Source organism: Delphinapterus leucas, chromosome 10, assembly GCF_059928025.1.
Source record: "Delphinapterus leucas isolate spDelLeu-1000000601 "Yukka" chromosome 10, BTC_Dleu_Yukka2, whole genome shotgun sequence".
Classification (NCBI taxonomy): Eukaryota; Metazoa; Chordata; class Mammalia; order Artiodactyla; family Monodontidae; genus Delphinapterus; species Delphinapterus leucas.
The window spans coordinates 74,085,206-74,109,909 of NC_143138.1; the positions used below are offsets into that span (position 1 = coordinate 74,085,206).

General features: G+C 43.4%; 2 protein-coding genes across 5 annotated transcripts in view; one reads left to right on the forward strand and one right to left on the reverse strand.

Annotated features, from left to right (window-relative positions):
- The first annotated feature begins 8,467 nt into the window (after positions 1-8,467).
- On the forward strand, positions 8,468-24,702 carry KCTD6 (potassium channel tetramerization domain containing 6). Of its 3 annotated transcripts, XM_089919506.1 has the most exons (4): positions 8,623-8,702; positions 9,824-9,870; positions 15,828-15,897; positions 17,140-24,702. In XM_089919506.1, the coding sequence occupies exons 2-4, from the start codon at positions 9,857-9,859 to the stop codon at positions 17,824-17,826; spliced, it is 771 nt and encodes a 256-aa protein (XP_089775632.1). In that variant the 5' UTR covers positions 8,623-8,702; positions 9,824-9,856; the 3' UTR covers positions 17,827-24,702. The 3 variants fall into 3 exon arrangements, with proteins under 3 accessions (XP_022428428.1, XP_089775632.1, XP_089775633.1); XM_022572720.3 differs by lacking the exon at positions 9,824-9,870 and having other exon boundaries at positions 8,468-8,702; XM_089919507.1 differs by lacking the exon at positions 8,623-8,702 and having other exon boundaries at positions 8,838-9,870.
- The window catches only part of ACOX2 (acyl-CoA oxidase 2), a 36,602-nt gene continuing 32,942 nt past the window's right edge, over positions 21,045-24,704 (reverse strand). Inside the window, exons 14-15 of one of the 2 annotated variants that reach the window (XM_089919498.1) lie at positions 24,568-24,700; positions 21,045-21,395 (exon numbers count right to left, since the gene is read on the reverse strand). In XM_089919498.1, coding sequence (XP_089775624.1) covers positions 21,333-21,395; positions 24,568-24,700 — 196 coding nt within the window. In that variant the 3' untranslated portion in view covers positions 21,045-21,332. The remainder of the gene's footprint in view (positions 21,396-24,567; positions 24,701-24,704) is intronic. The other variant, XM_089919499.1, reaches the window with a different exon arrangement.

Consider the following 24,704-nt stretch of genomic DNA (forward strand, 5'->3'; position numbering starts at 1 on the left):
AGGTAGGGACACCATTTCTTTCCAAGTAATAAAAAGTTATTACTTTCCTGTTTATTATTTTGTATAATCACATTGCCCTGCCAATTTAGTTTCATGACGTTAGGTGTTCAGGTTTTGTGTGTCTTAATACAGAAAGGATTATAAAAAGATACATTTAGCTACTCACACAAGTGCTATAAGAATGTCAGCGGAAGCAATTGTTTCTTAATTATTCATTGCAATTATCAACATGGACAATATTCAACTTGCAACCAAAATAAATAGATGTTTTAAGAGACCTTGGTGGAACAATCAAATCATCAGTCTCAAAAAGTAACCCCATCTCTCAGCCCAGTTCTGCAACTGCCTGCCAGAGTTTCAATTCTATATTTATCTCTTCAAATCAGCAGTATAGCAATTAGTTATTATAATAAGAGTTACCAATTTATTGTGTGCCGACTTTATGCCAGGCCCTGCATTATCAGAGTTTTTCATACTTTAATTGCCTCACTTCATTTTCACAACAACCCTGCCACAGAGTTGTTTTATTCTACTTTATAGTTGAGGAAACTGAGGCAGAGGGGTCCAGGCCCACATTGCTGGTGAGTGACAGAGCCAGAGAGCCAGCTGGAGTCCCACCCAGTGTGCTTTGCTCTGTCTGGGACCTGACGTCAGTAACAGGAAATAGGTGGCACGTGTAGAATTCTGAATCCCAAAACATGGCTCTTTACACGGTTACTATAGTTACTTCTCTACACGGTGCTCTTGTTTTTTGCCAGGATAACAATGGATCCACTATTAGCCATTGAGGTGCTGAACCTCCACCATCATCATGAAACCTGAGGACATTTCAGTAGGTTTAAAATAGTGTTCCTGCCTTTTAATCAGACCTTTTATTTCAGAAGCCCCTGGGATATGAACAGGGGCTTTGCACTATGGAAGCTTTACAAATATTGTTATTTGCACCTTGTGTAAAACATAGGGGCTTTCTAAAGGGAATACAGCTGTATTTTAGGCAGGGTCCCACAGGACTCCTTATAAAAGTGATGCATTTGGGTGGGGGGGTGGTGTACACAGGTGCTCCCTCAATGCGTTGTGGGAGGGAGAGGGCATCCAGGCAGAAGACGTGTGGAAAGAGAAGACTTGGATGTATTAGGAAGAAGAGACTCAGCCTGAGAGGGACAGGACAGAGGGGACAGAAGCTGTGCTTTTCAAGTGAATAAGTCTCTTGCTAAACTAGCAAACCCATGCGGAGGAAGTGGTTTGGATTAGGAATGGGGCAGGAGGACAACCAAGGCCTGAAATGTGTTATTGACAAGCATTTAGAGCACTGAGCTGTCAGGGAGAATAAGAACTCAGAATCTGGAGTTGTCTTGCCTCCTGTGTGCCAGCTGGCTGTGCTATGGTCAGGCACTTTATTCCCTTTTGGCATTTATGGACTCTCAAGGCCTGTGAACTTCGCAGATATGACACACTAAGAGACACACAGGACTAAAGACAGAAGCCAGATCTTCTGATCCCTTTAATTACAGAGTCATAATGGTGAAGAGGATGGTGACATCCAAGGACGACCACAGGGCCTCTCACCACTGGTGAGAACCAGATTCCTTCCCCTGGTTCTGTAGCTCCCAGCAGAGTTTTGGAAGCTGATTAAAGAGAAAATCAGTAATAATAGGTAATTAGAAACCTTATAAAGTGGAAAAATGCTCTCATCAAATTTACCAAAGCACCTCCATGGCTGGAAATGGGGAAGGCATTGGAAACCTCGCGGACAGCAAGGGCCACTTACGCCAGCGGTTGGCCTAGAGGCTGGGGCAAGTGTGCAGATGGACTGGAGCTGGTCCCCAGGGGTGGAGCGGGGAGACTGTTTAGAAGCGTATTTCCCAGTCAGCAGCCAGTGGGTAAAAGGCTAAGGAAAGCCTTTTACCAGCCCCAAGAGAACCTCAGCTGGTGAAACCAGTGGCACAATGACCAAAGGCGACTGAGGGGGAGAAAGGGAGAGACACACACACAAAAGAGACAGGACCCACCACCAAGAAAGGCTGAGTTGAGTGGGTTTCTCCACTGGCCATTCACTTGGCTATTCAGAATACCCCAGGAGGGTAGTTGGGAGGAGTTCAGCAAAGTCTTGGGTCCAGATAATCCATGCAATTAGCTGCTTTCAGGTCCCTTTCCTCTTGGGGTCCCTTGGAACCATCCGTGTCCATCTTGGGAGGGGTGGTGGGAGGTAATTGAATGACCACAGGTGGCTGAGTGTAGGTTTAGCCCCCAGGTGACCTGCTTGGACTTTGACAGAGGCGTGAGGGGCTCTAAGTGACAGAGGTGAGGTGGGGTGGGAAGGGGTGCTCCCCGCTGTGGGTAATCATCCAAGAGATTCATGCTGCTTTGGCGGCCGAGTTTCATTTGCTGGTTCCTTTTCCTATCTTGTTTACTGTTTTCTCTTTGGTGCTCTTTCATTTCTCTACTCAGTAAACCATACTGCCCAGGGTTATGGCCAGGGTTGTCCCAGGTGAAGCAGGACACCCTGAGTGAAGACTGAGACACAGCCTTCTCTGTCAACAAGGTCACATTCCAGCTGGTAATGGACAGTCATAAATGGAGTGAGTGTTTATGCTCAGTGGGGGTGAGCAGGGGGGGTGGTTTGGGAGCCCAGGGATGGGGAGGGGTTGAGGCCAGGGAGGTCTCCCAAAGGAGGGGGGAATTGGTGCTGGTTTGTGCTAGAGTTGCCAGATAAAATACAGGACGGCTTGTATTTAATGCAATATTTGTGACATACTTATACTTAAACAATTATTTGTTGTTTATCTGAAATTCAGATTTAACTGAGCATCCTGTGTTTTCATTTGCTAAACCTGGCAATCCTAGTTCCTGATGAATATACAGGAGTTAGCTGAGTAAACAGAGGGACAGGAGGAAAGGGCATCCTATGGAGGGAATAGCATGTGCAAAGACCTGGTGGTGACCATGCTTCACTTAAGGAACTGAACATTGTCCAGTGGCTGCAGCATGGAGTCCAAGGGGAAAGGGAGGGGGCAGAGAGAAGGCACTGAACTGTCACCTGGTTGTTGAGGATGTGCTAGGTGCCAGGCACGTTGTGAAGATCTAGGGTGCTGTTGTGGGCCAGACAGACACAGCTTCTGCTCTCAGGGAGCCCATGGTTCAGCTGAGCAGCAGTGAGGGGAGGAGGGAAGGACAGGCACTGTGGAAGTTATAGCTGGGGGACATCAGCCTGGCTGGGAGGTCAGGGAAGGTCAGAAGGGCCTCTCTGACAACATGGTGAAGGACGAGGAGACAGGCTTGCCCCGGGCTGGGGGAAGCGTGTTTTAGGCTAAGGGAACAGCATAACGGAGGCCCTGAAGTGAAAAAATGTGCAGCGGGTCCCGGATGCCAAAATGTGGCAGAGGGGCTGGGGTCCTGAAAGAGAGAAGAGGTGCAGAGGAGGGGGCTGGACAAGTGGGCAGGGGCCAGATCCTGAAGGCAGTGGGAGCCACTGAAGGAGTTTAAAGCAGGGAGGGTGACACAACCAGCTTTGTGTTCTTTAAGGTGACTCACGGCGGAGAGAAGAGGACGGATGGGTAGTGTGGCAGCAGAGAGAATGAGGGAGGCCAGGAGGGGGCTACTGCAGATGCCCAGGATGGACAGTTTGGTGGCTTGGCCCAGCGCGATGGTGGTGGAGATGGAGAGAGAGGGAAGGAGAGATGGATCCAGGCTGCACTGAGGAGGAAGACTTGGCAGGGCTGGGTGATCTGGCACCGGGATGTGAGGGGGTGGGAGTAGCAGGCATGACTCAAAGCTTCTGGTTTGGACAGATGGGAGGATGGTGGCACCACGTGCTGAGCTGAGCTGGGGACTTGGGAGGCTTGGGGGTGGTGAGGCGAGAGGGTTCAGGTTTGCACATGTCGAAGGTGAGGAAGATGGTGGTGGACCACGGGGGACAGACTGTGAACGAGGAGAAACCCGAGGGGAGACAAGGAGAGCTGTGTTCAAATCTCTCTTCTCAGGCTTGGCTGTGTGGCCTTGATCACCGACTTCACCTCTCCTTGCCTTCGTTTTCTCACCTGTATTCATGGGATGATGTGGGTCGTCTTCATAGTTGTGAGGGTGTGGTGGGAAGCCTCCAAGGTCACCCCTAGTGACCCCGCCTCCTGGTATTCAGGTCCTTGTGTGGTACCCTCCCACACTGCAATAGGGTTGGTCTGTGAGACCAAGAGACTATGGGTATGTCACTTTCAAGGCTGGGTTGTAAAAGACATTGTGGCTTCTCTGTTAGGTTACTTGCTTTGGGGGACGCCAGCTACCAGGTCGTCAGGAGAGGCTCATGTGAAGAGGAGCTACTGCATTCTGCGAAAAACTACATGAGTGAGCTTGAAGCAAATGTTCCTGCCCCAGCCAAGCCTTCAGCTGACTGCAGCCCCAGCTGACATCTAGACTGCAAGATCCGCTCCCTACCTAATCTGCTTCCAGAGTCTTGACCTTCAGAAGCTGAGATAAGAAACGTTTTTTGGGCTTCCCTGGTGGTGCAGTGGTTGAGAGTCCGCCTGCCGGTGCAGGGGACACGGGTTCGTGCCCCGGTCCGGGAAGATCCCACATGCCGCGGAGCGGCTGGGCCTGTGAGCCATGGCCACTGAGCCTGCGCGTCCGGAGCCTGTGCTGCACAACGGGAGAGGCCACAACAGTGAGAGGCCCGCGTACCGCAAAAAAAAAAAAAGAACGTTTGTTGGTGGACTTCCCTGGTGGCGCAGTGGTTAAGAATCTGCCTGCCAATGCAGGGGACACGGGTTCGATCCCTGGTCCGGGAAGATCCCACATGTTACGGAGCAACTAAGCCTGTGTGCCACAACTACTGAAGCCCGTGTACCTAGAGCCCGTGCTTCACAACGAGAAGCCACCACAATGAGAAGCCCGAGCACCTTAACAAAGAGTAGCCTCTGCTCGCCACAACTAGAGAAAGCCCGCGTGCAGCCAAAAAAAAAAAAACAAAAAACAAAAAACAACAAAAAGAAACGTTTGTTGGGAATTCCCTGGCGGTCCAGTGGTTAGGACTTGGCACTTCCACTGCCTGGGACTGGGTTCAATCCCTTGTCGGGGAACTAAGATCCCGCAAGCTGCGTGGTGCAGCCAAAAAAGAAAGGTTTGTTGTTTTAAGTCCCTAAATTTTGGGACAACTTATGATGCAGCAATAGAGGACTGATCCAGAGGATAAAAGCACTTAGCATAGTGCCTGGCACATAGTAGGGGCTTTAGGAAATGCAGCATCTGTAGGTCTGGAGTTATGGATTTGGGAATCTTTTGGGAATCTTTGGGCTTAGAGACAAGAATGGAATCCACAGAGGTGGCTGAGCCAGTCCACAGGGAGGAGTAGATGGAGAAGAGAGTATGGCCTTGGCCAGAAACCTGGGCTTAAGGAGTGGGTAAAGCAAGAGGAGGAGCATCTCTATGAGTCTAAGAGGAAGGAGGAAAACTAGAACAGGGCTCGGGGAAGAGGTTGTCCCTAGGAGAGTGTGGTCAGTGACATCACTGCAGGGAGGCCTGAGAGGAGCTCTGAGGAGTGTCTTTTCGATTCAGCAACAAGGAGTTTTCTGGTGGCCCTACAAGAGCTATGCAGGTGGAGAACCGGGCCCTAAGGTCAGATTGAAAGCTGTGGGTCGGTATATAAGGGTAAACACTTTCCACCCCTAAGCCCCAAACCAAGATGGTTTACAGGAGAATCCTATAGAAAATCCAAACCACAGAGAAACCCCCATCTTTTTTTTTTTTTTTTTTTTTTTTTTTTTGCGGTATGCGGGCCTCTCACTGTTGTGGTCTCTCCCGTTGCGGAGCACAGGCTCCGGACGCGCAGGCTCAGCGGCCATTGCTCACGGGCCCAGCTGCTCCGCAGTATGTGGGATCTTCCCGGACCGGGGCACGAACCCGTGTCCCCTGCATTGGCAGGCGGACTCTCAACCACTGCGCCACCAGGGAAGCCCAAAAAACCCCAATCTTATAGAAGCTGCTCTAGTGAGTAGACACTGATTCCTTAATTTATTTTTTTAAAATTATTTATTTATTTATTTGGCTGCCTCGGGTCTTAGTTGCGGCACGCAGGATCTTTGTTGCAGTATGTGGATCTTTCATTGTGGCACGCGGGCTCTAGAGCGCTCGGGCTCAGTAGTTGTGCATGGGCTTAGCTGCCCTGCAGCATGTGGGATCTTAGTTCCCCAACCAGGGATTGAACCCCACGTCCCCTGCATTGGAAGGCGGATTCTTAACTACTGGATCACCAGGGAAGTCCCCCCTTAACTTATTTTATGAGGCTCATGTAACTTTGATAGCAAAATCAGACAAAGAGAGAATAAGATAGGAAAATAGTAGGCATATCTCATTCATAGATGCGGACACAAAAACTCTAAATTATTAGCAAATGAAATCCAGCACTATATTGGAAAAAAAAGCACATCATCAAGGAATGCATGGAGAGTTTAATATAGTAAAATCCATGGTGTAATTAATTACATTGGGGGGAAAATCTCACATTTGATAAAATTCAACACCCATTCATAATAAAGCAGAATAGTACATCCTTACGTTGATACAGGATATCTACCAAAAATCTACAACAAACACCATATTTAATGGTGCCATATTAGAAGCAGTCAAGAACAAGATAGAAATGTCACTATCATCATTGTTACTCAACATTGTGCTGGAGATTTTAGTCAGTGCAGTAAAATAAGGAAAAGGAAATAAAGACTGGACAGGAAGATACCAAATGTTATTACTTACAGACTCTATAACTACTTACGTAGAAAATTCAAGAAAGCCTGTAAACTTCCTAGAACTGAATTAGAACTAAAAAAGTTTGCTGGATATAAGATTATTATATAATACGAACTACATTTCAATAGCCATCAGTAGCTTATAAAATACAAATTTGAAAATATAATTTACAATAGTATTAAAAACTTTGAGATGTGTAGGAATTGTTCTGAGAAAACCACTGACAAAATTAATTCCTCTCAGTTTTTAGTTGAGGAAATAGAAGCCCCGAGAGGAGAAATGACCCCTCCAAGGACACCAGTAAGCCAGGGGCAATTTTGGATTTTCAGTGGCACCAAATCCTGGAGATCTGTGTTGGGTAATTTCAGCATTACCTTTCTTCTGTAAAATATAAAACTCGTATTTTTCTGATTATAAATTCAGCATCCATGCATTCTAGAAAATATAGAAAATTCAGAAGAACATTTGGAAGTAGTTAAGTCACTAATATTCCCATCCTACTCCCTAGAACCAGGATCAATGATTTCGTGTATTTCCTTCAAAATTTTTGCCTGTGTATATTTACATTTTTTAAAATAAAATTAGGATTATACCATGTATACCATTTTGTGCACTGCTTATTTTCACACACATTTCCCTGTATCCTCACCTAGTCTTTTTGAATATGATAATGTAGCACTCAGTTATGTTGGTGAAGCATATGTCATTTATTTAACCTGTTGAGTTTTCAGAGAAAAACCAAGTAGCAGATATGACTGTGATGATCCTGCAGATAAAAGTTAAACCCCAGAGGCAGCTCACGCAATCGCAGCCATGAAGCGCAGGTGAGTTTCCAAGGCAAGTGGTTATCCTGCTGAAGGGGAAATGGCAAAAACCAACATCACATACCTGGTCCCACCTGGAAAGGGATGGAGATCTGGTTAGCAGGAAGTGAATGGGATTTGGAAAGACGCTATGCTTGGAGACCAATTAGCTCTGAGACTTTAGGTAATTCCCCACTCTTTGCAGCCTTGGCTTCCTTCGTGGCGGTAGCGGCGCCAGCTTCATCTAGGGCCGGCTCCTTCAGGCCTCAGAGCCTCTGCAGTAGTCGTTTGCTCTGCTGAAGTCACTCTGCCCTTCTCTCCACCTGGCTGCCTTTCACTACTCCGCTGACAAGGCTGGAGAGGTGACCTTACTACCTATCCCACAGAAGGAAAGGCCGGGAGGTGCTCTGGCCACAGTCCCAGAGTCCAGATCTTCCATAGCCACTGTATCTGAAACAGAGGTCCCCTCCCCTTATTCTCCAACTGATTCATGTACCTCCCAACATTTATAATTATAACTTGTCATTATTTTGGCTACTGGCTGTTTCCTTGGGTCTTTTCTGTTTTCTCCTTTCAGGATGCCCCGCCCTCTTGGTGGCCGCTTTACTCTCCAGGCCTGGAACATGGGAGTTCTCGGGGCCCCATGAGAGTTCGTGAAATGACAAGAGAAACAACTGTGGGGACCCTAGGCCTGAGAACTTAGCGAAAACTGACGGGGTCTGGGCTGATCCCAACCTACAGGCGGAGGCGGGACGTCGGGCGGATTCTGGGCGGAGCGCGGGGGAATCTGGGCGGAGCCTCAGGGTCTCGATTGGGGCGTCGGGGCGGGGCTTCGGGGCTGCTGCGGAGTCGGTCTGACCTAGGCGCCCAGGCTACGCCTGATTGAGTTGTTCTGGCCGCTCGGCCCTCCGGCCACCATCCCACGCCGCCGTTAGGGGGCGTCTGCGCTCGTGGCGCCGCGTCTCGGCTGGTAAGGCGCCGCCCGCGCCGGGCGGCAGGAGCCGCAACTCCGGGCGCGGGCTCAGTCGTCCCTTCTGCCGCCGCCGCCGCCGCCGCTGCCGCCGCCGCCGCCGCCGCCGCCGGGCGCGGGCTCACTCGTCCACGCGTTCTCGTTCTCCGGCCGCCGGCGTCTCCCGGCCCGGCCACCACCGCTGCTGCAGCGCAGTGAGTAGTAGGGGCGGGCCCACGGCTTGGGGGCCCGGCTCGGGAGGGCCGGGCACTAGCAGAAACCCGCGCGGAGCAGCCCGGGGAGCGGGGTTGAGGGGAATCCGGGCGGCGGCGGGGCCGCACTGAAGGGACCGTGGGGAGCCCGGGCGGCGCGCTCCGGGGCTGGCACGAGCTCGCGGCGGGCTGGCTGCGGCCGGGGGCCGGCCTTGGGCGGAGGTTACGGGCCCCGCCCGGGTGTGGGGGGACGTGCGGGGACGTGCGGGTTCGGCGGACCCGGGTTCCAGGCTCGGGTGCGTGCCACCCTCCCGGCCCCGAGAGTCTCCCGTCCCACGCCGGGGCCGGATCGGGGCGGGGGACTCCGCCTGCGGGCAACAGCGAAGCCCTGCCCGAGTGGGAGCACCTCGAGGTTTGCTCGAAAATGATTTGTTTGGGGTGGTGCTTATTGGCCACCGTTTGCCTTAATTTAAAGCCTATGGCAGGGCTTCTGAGCCCAGCCTTAGGAGATTTTCCGCCCCAAAGAGATTGACTGCAGCTGAGTTCTTTATGCTCAGATTTGTGTGTGTCAGGGCATTTTTAATGCTGGATGTCAGAGGTGATAAATGGCCGTGGAAAGGGGGAGCCCCTGAAGCACCTGCCGGGCTGTCAGTGGTGGAGGCTGTGTCTGGGGAGTGGGACTCGAGAAATGAAACAGATCCTGTTTGGATATTCTGCTGAAGTTATCATGTTTCTGCAAGTATACCAGTTCTAGAACAAGTTGATAATTCCAATTTTAGGGCTTTGTGATAGAAGAGGTTTGAGTGGTCAAGAGACCCGAGGTGACCTGGTTTGGCTAAGAATGTTTGGGGTAGCCTAAGTGTCCCTTACTCTTTCCCCTTGGCATGTTCATTTTCTTGCTGTCACAAATGCCTAGGTACATGAGTGATCCCAAGATAGGAAAGAAGGGAGGGGCCAGCATTTAGCACAGGACTGAGCCCAAGATTGAGATGTTTTCAAATGAACAGATGTGTAGCTAGGAAAAGGAAAATCTTTTTACCTGCATGGTTGGCAGGCTGAGAGAACTTGCCCTTGGCTGAGAACTATCAGGCCATACTAATACTTCATTTTGTTTAACACCATAGATATTAAGGATTGATGGTCAGGGACCGCCATAGATGCCATTTCTAAGGTTTGTGGGATTTGAATTTTCATAAATCATATTTTAAAGCATTACTGCATAAAGGAATTCTAGCGTTCTATGAATCCCTCAGTGTTTCTTGGATTTTGATATTTGGAGTCTGTTTAAAATGGAATACACGTATTTATTTGGATTTGGTTTTACCTTGGAGATAATCCTGAGTCATGCTTTAGAGAAGTTCCTTCTGTGATGAAGAGCTCAGCTGTCTGGTGGTCTCTGTGGAAGCCAGATGCTTCCCTTTACCTGTAGGTCTCCCTTCTGGAGCTCGGGGGAAAGGAGGATGGTGTCGGGGAGACTGGAAGCAGATTAAGAGGCCTTCTCTTTATGTATGCCCTGTCCCCGTGCCCATGCTCTAAATTACTTGTGTTCACGCTCTCAAGTTTCTCAATTTACCACAGAAGTTTTATTTATGCTACTGCCACTAGTATTTTCACATTTGTTTGGTACTTGTCAGTTTACCAGTGGTTTTTTTTTTAAAATAAATTTATTTATTTTGGCTGCGTTGGTCTTCGTTGCTGTGCGCAGGCTTTCTCTAGTTGTGGCGAGCGGGGGCTGCTCTTCCTTGTGGTGCGCAGGCTTCTCATTGCGGTGGCTTCTCTTGTTGTGGAGCACAGGCTCTAGGCGCACGGGCTTCAGTAGTTGTGGCACATGGGCTCAGTAGTTGTGGCCCACGGGCTCTAGAGCACAGGCTCAGTAGTTGCGGCGCACGGGCTTAGTTCTCTGCAGCATGTGGGATCTTCCCGGACCAGGTCTTGAACCCGTGTCCCCTGCACTGGCAGGTGGATTCTTAACCACTGCGCCACCAGGGAAGTCCTACCAATGGTTTTTGATTCATGATCTCATTTTCTTTTCTGCAAGAAGCAGCTGGGCATAAAGAGTGATTTACTCAGAGTCTCATAATTAGTAATGGAGTCGACTTGGGATACAGATCCTCACCGGTGACCAGTTCTCTTTCTTCTGCGCTGGCCTGCCTGTGACTTCAGAATTCTAGTCCGGATCTTTTACCCTGTAGGCCAGTTGTTGCCTTTGTGTTGTGCCCAAGTGGTATCATTACTTTTGGGAAGGTGCTGTTATTCCGTTTTATTTTACAGAAACTGAGGGTAAGAGGAATTTTATGGTTTTGTGACTGTGGCAGCTCTTTAGTATTAAAGTCACTTTTCAACGTAGAGCGCCTTTCTCCTAGACCACAAAAGGATTAGTTTTCGGACAAAACAATCCATTTCTGCAGTGGTTATGGTTGGGATAACCTAACACCATAATCACATTCCCCTTGTGCGCCTGGCTACCTATGCCACCTTGTATGTGAATGTTAACCCAAAAGACTCCTTTAGATGTCACTGAACTAGTTACTATAAAAAGTATTTCACTTTCAAACTCCCACATTTCAAGAACAGAGAAATTCAGCGCAAAGGTAACTCAGAGGGTATGTATAGATGGAATTTATTGAGTCTTCTTTTCTGAATGCCAGACACAAAGATTTCAGTAGGAAGGTGTTTTAAAAGAGCTACCTGGAAACTTTGGGAAGGCAGTAGTTATACATTTTTATTATTTATTCAAGTTTGGAGGTGTGTATTGCAGTTATAGGTTATTATGTAGAAGCAGGACTTTTAGCCCGGAGAATTCTTAGTCTGTAGCAGAAATGATAAACCCAGAATATTTGTGTTAAATTAGTTCATCATAACCATGAATCCTGTGATTGAGTTCTGCAGTGGTGAGGAGAATGACTTTCAGGTGTTCTTATGCTACTCTTTAAGTCATTAACTTGTTGAATTGTGTAGTTTTCACATTTGCTACTATGGAAAATTCTTAGCGATTTCTTTTAAGACTTTTATAAATTCTTGAGTGTGTGTTTTCCTTAACATAATTATCTGCTAACATTACACTGTCAGAATTTGTACATTAGTCATAATTTTCAGTACTGCTTTACATTCGTTGGGAACGGTCAGCTAGTTGTTTCCACATGTATTTTATTTGCGCCAAAGGTCAGCTCTTTTCAGGTGAACTGATTTTATAGGGTCAGAAGTCTTTCTTTGAACTTTACAATTGTTTGTGCTTGGCTGCATTCACTGTTGTTTAAAATGATTGTTAGAAAGGAAAGTCACTTTAAAGGAAATTTTTTTTCATTGTTACCTTCATAATCTCCATTCCTGGACAGTTTTCTGAAATGTTGGATTTTTCTTTGTCTTCATCAAGTAAAACAGGCCCACTTGATGCCCATTTCAAGATCTTCCTTCTGCTGCCTGTCTTGTGGTCCTTTAATTTCTCATTAAGCCCTCCACTGGAGAGTGCCAGAAGGGAGAGAAGATGAAAAGCAAATGAATCATTTTCTAACTGTTAGCAGCTCTGGAAGATGACTTGGAAATTGAAGCTATTCCGGAAATTCTTTTGCTTTCATTCATCTGCATTGTCTCTGAGACGGTCCTAACAGTCATCAGTCAGAGGTCGATTATCCAGCTCTTGGTTGACCAGGAATCTCTTTGCCTTTTTTTTGGTTTGTTTCTTGATGTATCTGAGCATCTTCACAGAGGATGTTTAGAAGTAAGGTGCAGAGATAAAATTTAAACTAATCAATACTATTTTTCCCCCTTAGAGCTCTTTAGTGAATGTTTTGATTTGGAGGGATAGTTTAGTAGTTGTTATTGGAAGTGACTAATAGTAACTTCATTTTATTTTGATGTATCTTACATACAAATGAAGGGAGGCTTTTGGGTACTTTTTAAGAAACATGGGCTTATATAGATTCCCATAATTGCTTTCCTGAATTATTAAGTTTGAGGTTTTATTACATCTTTGTACTGGAACAGAACCTTGGCTTTTGCTGTGGAACAGGTTCAGGGGCATCATCTAATTTTGTGTGTGTGTGTGTGTGTTTGCTCAAAAAGTTTCCTTGTTTTGATTTAGCAGTAAAAAAGAAAAAAAAAGGATTAATAGTGGACAGTCCTTGCATAACAGCTGTAACTTTGATGATGGCTGTTTTTTTACTTGTCTTTGGTCTCCCATTTCTTACCGTTTGGATATTCATGGAGTGGAGTTCTTTACTTCACTTAAGACAGAGGGACAGGGCTTCCCTGGTGGCGCAGTGGTTAAGACTCCGCCTGCCAATGCAGGGAACATGGGTTCGAGCTGTGGTCCGGGAAGATCCCACATAATGCGGAACAGTTAAGCCCGTGTACCACAACTACTGAGCCTGAGCTCAAGAGCCCGCAAGCCACAACTACTGAGCCCGCGTGCCACAGCTACTGAAGCCCGCGTGCCTAGAGCCCGTGCTCCGCAACAGGAGAAGGCACTGCAACGAGAAGCCCGCGCACCACAACGAAGAGTAGCCCCCATTCGCCGCAACTAGAGAGAAAGCCCACGCACAGCAATGAAGACCCAATGCAGGCAAAAATAAAATAAATAAGTTTAAAAAAAGAGAAAAGACAGAGTATAGCAGCCTTCAATTACACTAGTGAGTAGGTTCTTGCTATTTTGCTTCAAGGGAATTTTTACAAACCCATTGTGATTGCTCACTTTGAGTTACTGTTAAATAATAAATCCCTACTAGGTGGATAGGGTTAATAGATGGCTGTAGGGGTGTTTTAAGTTAATCCTTTCGATTTCTCATTTCTTGTATTCTGTTCTTTCAGTTTCTATCCAATGAGGGGTTTTATGGAAAGATCTGGACTAGGAAACGCAAGCTCTTGTTCAGTTACTTTCTAGCTGTGGGGACTTGAGCAAGCCTCTTAATCTGCCGGTTCTCTCTTTTGCATCTCTAAAAGGGGGATAGTTATTCACGCTCTGCTACTGTATCAGGAATGTTGGGGGGGACACTCCCCCCCTCCCCGGCCCTGCCCATTACTTAAATTGTTTCTTTATTCAAGAATCCCTTTTCAGGTTGTGCTAATATGCCTGCAGAGTTCCACTGAGCAAGCTCTTCCCGGAAGTCCTCCATTTTCACATTTGGAATGGTTCTTGGTCTTCCTTTGCTCAGGTCTCTGCCAGTCCATCTATTATATAGTACTTTTTGTTTGTTTGTTTGTTTTCATTTTTGGCTGTGTTGGGTCTTCGTTGCTGCACGCGCACTTTCTCTAGTTGAGGCAAGCAGGGGCTACTCTTCGTGGCGGTGCGCGGGCTTCTCATTGCGGTGGCTTCTCTTGTCGCGGAGCACAGGCTCTAGAGCACAGGCTCAGTAGTTGTGGCGCACGGGCTTAGCTGCTCTGAGGCATGTGGGATCTTCCCGGACTAGGTCTCGAACCCGTGTCCCGTGCATTGGCAGGTGGATTCTTAACCACTGCACCACCAGGGAAGCCCTTACATAGTACTTTTGAATTTTATTCTGTCCTTCAGTTGCTGCTTGTTGCCTTTCTTCATAGATTGAAAGCCCCACGAGGGCAAGGACCATACCTTTCCTCGCTCTACCCTGCAGTAAATGTCGGTTGACTGAATTATTTTTGAGGCTGTCAGTAATGAATACTTCAGGTGATGGGAAAATGCCAAAGATGGGCATCTTACCAGAACTTTGGGATGACTGGCCTTTTAAATCGCTCAGTTGCTGATCTACTGATCTGTCTGTTGCATCAGTAACTGAATCAGGTGCTTGTAATACAAATTGGTAAAACGTGTTTCTTGGTTCTGTTACTTCAAATACTGTTTATGAAGCAAGTCAGAGGAATGAAAGGTTGTCACAACAGCCCTGAATTTGTTCCATTTCTCACCCTATAGCATGTGGAGACCTATCTATATCCAACTGCTGAGTGTGGAGAATAAAAACTGACCCCACGTTGTCTGGTCCACATTTTAGCTTGTTTGCTTTGAAGAATTTGCAAGGTAGAGAAATAGATGCTTCAGGCTCTGATTTCAGCCCCTGCTGTGCTATGCAAATGTTCTCTACATGCCTGAGTGACCTTTTGAGAAAGAGCCTTTGTGATCTTCTGTAGCCAGGGCCTGTTCTGGGAATTAGTGTGCCAGATTCCTCTAAAAGTGGGAAAAGTGAATCTGTGCAAAGACCACGTTAAGAAAAAAAAAAAAAACACAACCAAAACAGCGCTTTTCCTGGATAAATACCGATAACTCCATGTTTCTTACTGTCTTTTGCCAAAGCTTTTGAAATTTGCTCTGGAGTTTGCTTTGCCGGGTGATTTGGGGAATGATGTGTGTGAGGGAGAACTGACTAAAGCAGTTCAGTAACTGGGAAACTGTTTAAGTGCTTTTGAATTGTAGATAAAAATAAATTCAAACTGGCATCTTTAGTATCTGGGTGTTTATCAGTGTCTTCAGGCTGGCTCTCCATAAGTGCCAGGGGACTGACTCTCAGATGTGTAAGGTTCTTTTTGCCCCCAATTGTGCTTTAATGGTTTGGCATTTAACTGTTTTCTGTTTGTTTTGATTATTGTACAAAATGAAATGTATCATTATTAAAAGTATAATTCGTTTTTCTGTTTTACAAAAGAGCTACCATTCTGACATACTTCTCCTGGAAAGAGATACCGGTGTCTTGGAGGTTTATAGTTTTTAATGCTTTTGCTATGGTGTTTAGTTTATATAGCTGAAATGCTGATGAAAACGTTTTCCCTTTCTCTCTTTCTCTTAACCTTTTTGATAAGGATCATCACAGGTTTGTACCAGGATAAGGTTGTAGAGGTAATCATAGTGTTCTCCTGTAGGAATTCTAAAAATTGAATTTTCGGAGAAGGTAGGTAGAGTTTGAATGACTGGTTTACTCACTAGGCTGTCTACCTTCTCTAAGTATAGGATAACTCTTTCTCTGTAAAGATTTGCCAGTCTCTTGGGGACCCATAGAAGGCCTTAGAGGAGTCCTTTCCTCCCCAGATCTTTGCCTTGTAGCAGGTTTTAGTTGAGCAAAGATGAATAGTTTTCTGGTGTTTGGCCTGCTCTGTTGGGTGAGAAAACTTTTCTATTCTGTTTTCATAGTTTCATGCACTGTCACATGTCTTTTTCTCTTCCCCAAGTTTCCCTGGAACCTGGGCTCCCCGAGACGCAGCACTGGAGCAGATGGATAATGGAGACTGGGGCTATATGGTGAGAGGCTTTTGCAGATGCATTTTGAAGGCTGGCAAATTATTTTTGTGTGTCTTTCCCCGCCTCTTATGTATTTTTAGGTATAATACATCTCATAAGAATGAAAATTATCAGTGGTGCAAACCGCCCCCGCCTCCATTAGTTTAGATGTATTTTTTGGTGTTTTAACTTTGTTTGGTGTTTTTAGGTAAGCAAGCTCAACACGGACTCTCTATGTAACTTTTGATAATCATTTTTGTTTTTGGTCTTTAAAGTATGTTGCCCTTAAAACTCTTCCATCATACAGTAGTGACTGTTAAATGTCTAGTAGGTAATGGGTAGAGAGGACATTTTCTTGTGGTTGGGAAGGTTAACGGTTGAGAAGGTGCCACTTCTCCCACTAGCACTTTTTCTCGCATGTGCATGTGTCTTCCTATTTTCCTTTTCCTTTGGTAAGAAATATTTTATTTGTATAGTACCTGTCTTTATCTGTCTTATTTTATTTCTTAAATATGATTTTAAAAACCAAAGGTATGTATTATTTAGAGAAGCTTGCTTTTCAAAATTAAAGGCCAGATTGCAACATTAATGTTACAAAAGTGAATATACTATCAGATTATGAAATTTGAAAGCTGCTATTAGCCTTTGGGTATATGAGATTGTGTTGACCAAACTGTGTATTTTAACTTAGTATTTGATACTGGTATTTCCATGAAAAAGTTAGGAAGATTAGGTCTACACAAATTTTTATTTTTAAAATAAATTTCATGATTTCCCCCCTCCTTTTGAGGGGGAAAAGACAAAAGAAATATTGAAAGTAGATGTTTTGTGTTATCAAATCATTTTTATTCTATTTTATGTTAAATTGAGTTAAGAAAAATGAAAGTTTTTTGTTTTTTTACTCTGAAAAAAACTTAAATGAGTATATTTGGCCTCTCTCCTCCCATAATATACTCTGACCTGAAAACTTCTCTCTAGATACTGGGCCTGAAATAAAGTGGCTTTGGAAGCCATGTCCTCCTTTTTTAGTGTAAGCCTTTGAAGAATTGGACGTATCCCTTTTCTCTATTGAAAGCAAATGTTAGATCCCTTCATCCGGGTGGGTTTCTCACTGAAAATAAAGCTATATTTTGCATCAGTGGATTGCTAGATGTGTTGTAGCCTGAATCTTTTGCTTTGCTTGTTACCACTAATTTTCTTAATCTGTCAAAGTTAGGATTTAAAAACATTTCAGATGACTGATCATTTTTTAAAAACTTTCAGATGACTGACCCAGTCACGTTAAATGTAGGTGGACACTTGTACACAACGTCTCTCACCACACTGACGCGTTACCCGGATTCCATGCTTGGAGCTATGTTTGGGGGGGACTTCCCCACAGCTCGAGACCCTCAAGGCAATTACTTCATTGATCGAGATGGACCTCTTTTCCGATATGTCCTCAACTTCTTGAGAACTTCAGAGTTGACCTTACCCCTGGATTTTAAGGAATTTGATCTGCTTCGGAAAGAAGCAGATTTTTATCAGATTGAGCCCTTGATTCAGTGTCTCAATGACCCCAAGCCTTTGTATCCTATGGATACTTTTGAAGAAGTTGTGGAGTTATCTAGTACTCGGAAGCTTTCTAAGTACTCCAATCCAGTAGCTGTCATCATAACCCAATTAACCATCACCACCAAGGTCCATTCCTTACTAGAAGGTATATCAAACTATTTTACAAAGTGGAATAAGCATATGATGGACACCAGAGATTGCCAGGTTTCCTTTACTTTTGGACCCTGTGATTATCACCAGGAAGTTTCTCTCCGAGTCCACCTGATGGAATACATTACAAAACAAGGTTTCACAATCCGAAACACCCGAGTGCATCACATGAGTGAGCGGGCCAACGAGAACACAGTGGAGCACAACTGGACTTTCTGCAGGCTGGCCCGGAAGACAGATGACTGACCTCCAGCACTGGGAGAAGTTCCTGGAAGTGGACTCTCCAGGAGATCGAAGAGGCTGATTTTTTTTTTTTTTTTTAAATCACAGTGTGAGATTTTTTTTTTTTTAATATTTGTATTTATTTGAAGGCACTGGGGACCAGAAGGAAGGAAGTTTTGTGCTTCAGCAGACTCCTCTATGTTTTGTTCCCTTCACCCTGAGTATGCATGTGCCTGTTCAGAGCCTCCAGTTACCTTTTTTATAAAAAGAAGTCTGAAAATCGTTATGGTATGTAATCTACCCTTAACAGAGCTTTTTTTTATTACAGTGCTAAAATGATTTCTGATTAAATAGTCCCTAACTCAACTAGAAGGCTAAAAATGCAGGAATGAAAGAATAAACAGAGTACTCATGATGCCTTTGGGAAAAATCAAAACATCATGTAGGGTGACCTAGTTTTCAAACCAATAAGCAGTATTATAATATTAAAGGAAAACTGTTCCAGTCATTTAAAAGTACTTGTTAAGTACTGCTTTTTACAGTTATGACAACTGTTTCTTTCTATGCATATAAATCAAGCAACCAAATATCTGTAGCCATGGAAATGTCTGACTAGAAATATTTATATTGGCTTCTGAATACAAAATGTCCCTGTGGTAGAAATCTTACTTCTTATGCCTGGTGCAGTATAATTCCCAAGTGTACTGTCTACCAGAATAAATAAATAAATAAATAAATGAAATATGAAAATTAGGTTTGTATTTATTGATTATTGTCAGTTAAGGGGGAAAATCGTATTCTTTGTCTAAAATATGCATTGTTTTATGTCCCAGTAAATGCTGCCTATAGCACATTCGTATTTGATTCAGGAGGACTCAGTGGAACTTTAGGATGTGGTTTATAGAATTCTATGCTGTTGAAGCAGGGAATTGATGGAATTATTAGTTTTGTCTAAAAGAGTGTATATCTGGACAGTGAACGTACAGTTTGACAAATTTTTTTCAACTAGGACTTATTTTGAAGATTATAGATTTTTCTTCAGTAAGCCACCAGTTGTCATTGCTCTATGACCCTTATTCTAGCTTTGTATCGAGCACAGGGACAAACCAACTCTTTAGCCATTTTATTCTCATATATTATGGTGACCCACAAATGTATTTTGTTATTAAGGTTAAATTTCTGAGGAGAAGAAAACTGCAATGAATGAAGGATCTAGAACAGTTGGAAATATCATGTACTTTTTAAAATTTTACTGTAGTCTTATTTTGCATAATTTCATTTGATTTTGCATAAGTTCATTTGATTCTATTTCTTGGAAGTTACTCGCTGGAAGGATTATGTTAACTATAGTGAAACTTCCTAGTTTGCTAGAACACCTTTTAAAAGAAAGTTCAGAAATTTCTTCCCTGTTGTCTAAGGGAGGAGTAGAGTCCTGAGGCTGTGTGACCCGGGGAAGCTCACTCCTTTTCTCCTCTGAGAAGATTCTGAAATTCTCTTTCAAAGAAGGATGAGAACATTTACTTACATCCATTTCTGCCCACGTCTCTCTGAAAACTTAAGATTTGACAAATGGCCAATATCCAGAAACCTGTAACTACCCCATTTTTACCATCTTCAAACTAAAATCCCTTAATGTTATTGGTAGGTTGCTGTGGTTTCAGTAAATGTACTAAGTATGAGGTTATCTTTTTAGAAAATGGTCTCCTCCTTCAAACTGATTAGTGGTTACCTAAAAAAGAGACAAGAAAAGGAACAGCCCAGCCAGCTATGTGTTGTTGAGTTAGCTGAGGTGAATGAAAGATGAAATTATTTGGGTTGAAAACAGGTATGGAAATGGGAATGAATAGTTGTTCCAAGGTTTTAAGAGTAAAATATCTATGAGGTCTCTTCCTTGTCCAGATTACTGGAGATAAGTTTGCTTTTGGTAAATTTTCTCAGATTTATAAATTATTAACAATTAAATGATTATTTATATGAGTAAATTAGGAAAAGTAGCCCGCTGAGATTTTTTGCAATTTAATTTGTTTGATGGTATTCAATTTTGGGTGTTTTATATACTTGGGCAGTTGAAAATGATGTGAAAAATGTAGGTTGGTTATATTTGGGTAGTTTGAGACAATTATGTCTTTTATGAAACTTTAAATCATTTTTACTTTGGAAGAGTTGATTTTTTAAACATTTATGTTAGTTGTATTCCTAAGGCTCTATTTTTTTCCTTTTCATTTTTTTAATTGAAGTATAGTTGACGTACAATATTATATTGGTTTCAGGTGTACAACATAGTGATTCGACATTTATATACATTACGAATTGATCACTATAAGTCTGGTAACCATCTGTCACCATACAAAGTTATCACACTATTATTGACTATACTCCCTATGCTGTACATTACATCCCGTGGCTTGCTTATTTTATAACTGAAAGTTTGTACCTTTTAATCCCTTTCACCTACATCCCATCCCCACCTCCGCCAACCACCACTGTATCTATGAGTCTGTTTCTGTTCTGTTTTGTTTGCTCATTTGTTTTGTTTTTTAGATTCCACATGTAGGTGAAATCATATGGTGTTTGTCTTTCTGTGTTTGATTTATTTCACTTAGCCAGTACCGTCTTATGTCCATTCATGTTGTTGCAAATGGCACAATCTCATTTTTTTTTATGGCTGAGTAATATTCCTTTGTTTATGTACACCACAGTTTCTTTAGCCATGCATGTATTGTTGGACACTTAGGTTGCTTCCGGATCTTGGCTGTTGTAAATAGTGCTGCAGTGAACGTAGGGGTACATGTATCTTTTCAAATTAGTGTTTTTGTTTTCTTTGGGTAAATACCCAGAAGTGGAATTGCTGGATTGTATCATAGTTCTATTTTTAATTTTTTGAGGAACCTCCATACTGTTTTCCATAGAGGCGGCAACAACTTACATTCCCTGCAGCAGTGCACAAGTGTTTCCTTTTCTCCATATCCTTGCCAGTACTTGTTATTTATTACCTTTTTAATGACAGCCATTCTGATTGGTGTGTGGTGATCTACATTTTATTTAGATTATACCAAGTATAGGCACTTTTAGAAGAGGATTGTTTGTGTGCGTGTGTGTGTGTGTGTGTGTGTGTGTTCTTTTAAGCCCTGGGATAAATAAATGTGTGCTGTAAGGACACAAGTGATAACTAATGAGTCTATTGGCTTTTGCTAGATCTAAAGCAAATCCTGGCATTTAACAAAATAGAAGCTGCAAATGGATAGTGCTACTGTTTTTTTATTGTGGGAAATTTCAAACATATTCGGAAGTAGAATAATGTAAACACCCACGTACCCATTGAATAGCTTCAACAATGATTCACTCCCCCTTTTTCTTCCCATGGATTATTTTGAAATAAATCACAGATATTTCATCTGCTTCAGTCTGTGTCTCTGGAAGATAATGATTCTTTTTAAAAAATACATACATATGTAGTTGTAGATTTTAATGATGCATATGCCATAGTACCATTACCACGTGATGGTGCCTCTTGAATGCTGTTGATTATTTCATAGCCTGGATCTCCAGCCTTGTAATAGTGGTCTTATATATTTCTCATAGGCAGGGTTCCCCTGTTTGTAGAAAAAAGTGCATTGTTAAGACAGACTATTTCTGCCAGGATTAATGACTTTTACTTTCAAATTAAGTTTTTAGTTTCAAAAAAGTAACATTACATACGATTCTTAATTTTTTAATTTATTTTTAAAATTCATTTTGTGTGAACATATGGGGAAACATTTTTTCCAAAGGGCATCCTTCCTTTTCTCATGCAGATTTTAAATTGTGGATGCAGGTGGCCAATTAAAAAAACACAGCTATCATTTGCTTTTGGGATTTAATACAAATGAAAGGCTTGACTCTTTGAGGCTCTTTGAAATTGAACATGTTAACCACAAAGCAAGGAACCAGAAGGTGAAATCAGGTAAGCAATATTCTATGTCAGAATTGGGTATCCCCATTATTCTCTAAGGTGATATCTTGATTTCTTTTCTTCACAGATCTACCCTCATCTTTTATAATATTTACTTGTTTACTTTTTTGCCTGTCTCAGTTAAAGCTGTAAGCTCTTTGACGACAGGGTCTATGACTCTTTTGTTCTCCTGTGTCCTCAGTACCTAGAATAGTTTCTGGCATACATCATATGCTCAGTAACTATTTGTTGAATGATTGAATGAATGCATGGATCAGTAGGTGTGTTTAACGCATCTGGCAACTACTTGAATAATTTTCTGCAATAGAATATTTGGGGGGAAATAGGATTCTTATTTTGAAATTATCCTGAGTGGTTCTTTCACTGCTTGCATCTATAGGGAATCACTTAGATAGGAGTTCACGTGGGGAAGAGGAACAGTCTTTTGCAGTTCATTTCGGAGAAACTGTCTTGAAATAGCATCTAAATCAGGAAAAAAGCCAAAAGGCAGAACACCATAGCGTGAGTAAACCATGGGAGTGCATCATCCTGTCTAGGGATAAAGCTCAGCACCTAACCTGCCCCAGACAGGAGAGACTCTTATAATTCTAAGACATTCAACACAGCATAGCACTTTTCTTTTGGTAGAAATGTCAGTGAAATAAATTCCTGTGTGTACTTTTGTGTCTACAAGGCATGTTTCAAAGTAGCTTTTGTTTTAATTTATCTGAAATACCTGTAGTGTGCCTTTTTCTGCTACTGCAAATGAGGAAAAATGTCTCTAACTGCAGTTTCAAAATTACCTACAGCAGATTAGAAACTACACTTTAAAAGGGCTATTTTGGTGGTGCCTAGAGGAGCCAGAAATGTAAGATTAGGGAGGCATATATTAGTTGTCAACCAAGTGTCGTTTTAACTAACTGGAAACATTCTTCAAGGTCACTTATAATCTCACATTCTTAAAATCGCTGTGCATGAAAGAGTCACGTTGCTGTACCTGTCACCTTTTGTGCAAGGTAATGTAAGCTAGGATCGCAAAAGTTTGCAGTATTGGGTATGCAGCAGGGTCCTTGTTCTGCTGCGTAGGTCACAGAACCATGTTCATTTACTCCGTAAATGCAAAGTATCTACTCTGTGATAGACCCTGAAGTTGGGAAGATGAAAACTCCATCCTTGTTCACAGTCACGTGGCCGGAGATAGGGAAAAGTGAATGGGGTGGCATGCATCACCATCTTACCAAGTCTGCTGATGTTGTGGGTCAGTCATGCCCCTCATCTAGACAAGCCTGCCCTCATATAGTGTCCAGATTAAATTCTTTCAAGATGAAGAGTAGAAACAAGTAAAAGACAAGGAAGCCCCTGTGTTCTTTGGTGAATACGAGGAATCAGGAGAACTGGCATGTTTCCTTGTGTTGCTAGTAAAGCAGGTTTGAGCTAGATATGTCAGTGTTTCCTGACAGGTGTTAAGGCAGGGTAGGTTTTTCTCTCGAGTACCAAAGGGCATGTGTGTTTCTTTAGACCACAGGGGCTAATCTGGAGTGACAGGATTGCTGTAGTTCTATGCCAGGATTTAAATGTTAGAAAGTAGAGAGATCTAATCATTAGAAAAAGTAGCACACTAGAAGTAGCTTAACGGTACTAAGCAGTAAATGTATTGTATCTTCTTTAGGTAAGTTCTTTATCTTTCCTTGTTGAGTTAAAAGGATGCCTTCCTGGAGACAGGGATTGGCCTTCTGGCTGACAATCATCTTGGGGGTAACGTTGTGTTGCAACTTTAGATAACCATGTTAAATTAAGCTATGAGGTATGACAGGATGCAGAATTTTAAGAGCAAGTCTAACACCATGCTAAGTGTGAATGAAAGCCTGAGAGGTGCCAATTTGATGAGGTGTTAAGACACCTTTTCTGAAATTTGAAGAGGAAAGAGGTAAAAAACTAGACTTCATCATCTGAATTACATATCTGCATTATAGAACTTAAAATAACCTGTTGTATAGCTATAGAGTGTCTTTGTTTTGATCATCTGTATCAAATCTGCTAGTAAATGTTGGTTCCCCAAATTGTAAATACAGGGTTTATTTCTCTACTCCAGTTAATGTAGGCGTTGATATTCATAATGTTTCCCAATGAGGCTCATAGCAGAGAGTCTGGAATGCTGGCTGTAGACTGTTAGGATTTTATGAGTCCTCCCCTTTCTTCTGTTAATGAGTTCTCGTGTTCTCTCCTGGGACAGCTGGGGATCTTTTTGCCATAACCCTTGTAATTGTCATTTATTTGGCTTTCCTGGGGTACTGATGGCAGTGCAGCAGGCTTCTTTGTCCCTGGGATTTTCTTCCTTGTAGAGAAGGGGGAGGAGGCATCTCTAGCAGGCAGTGAGGGCTGAGAGAGAGACCACCACCCCCAAGCTTCCTATCACCCTTGAATACCTACTGTATCAACACGAAACTAAGAGTTAAAAGGCTGAAATTAAGATGGTTAAATCAGTGCAGTGATTTATCTTTTTATTTCTGTTACTTAAAAGCCACTTTGCCACTATGTGTGTATGCCCTTGTGTATGTCAAGCCGTGATTTAGAGCTTGGGCCTTTCTCCAAATTCCCTTTACCAAATTCTGAGCAATGCATTTTGCTTATTACAGTTCAGACTCAGAGTTCCTACCAGGCCACATCCCTGCTCCTGGTTTCTTTTATGTATTCTCAAAATATTTTAAATAGACATGCTATGCCAAGCAATTTCTAACCTAATGGGAATCAATTAAAATGGGAAAACATGGAGATATATTCACTGCTTGCTCTCGGCTCTCTTGCATAATTTATAATGTGTTCTATTCAACTACCTGAGTATTGGTTGGTGACCTCTGAGCCCACTGGAACAGACGTTCATAGACATTTCCGTCATAACAACCAAGTGCTGAATTTAAACACTGATCGGTGAAGTCAAAAGCATCAGTTAACAAGACAGCATCCTTTCTGA

Excerpts from the sequence above, each read along its gene's own strand:
- KCTD6 (XM_089919506.1), top strand. Across the intron at positions 15,898-17,139 it reads ATGGAGACTGGGGCTATATG|ATGACTGACCCAGTCACGTT; the intron begins GTGAGAGGCTTT and ends AAAAACTTTCAG.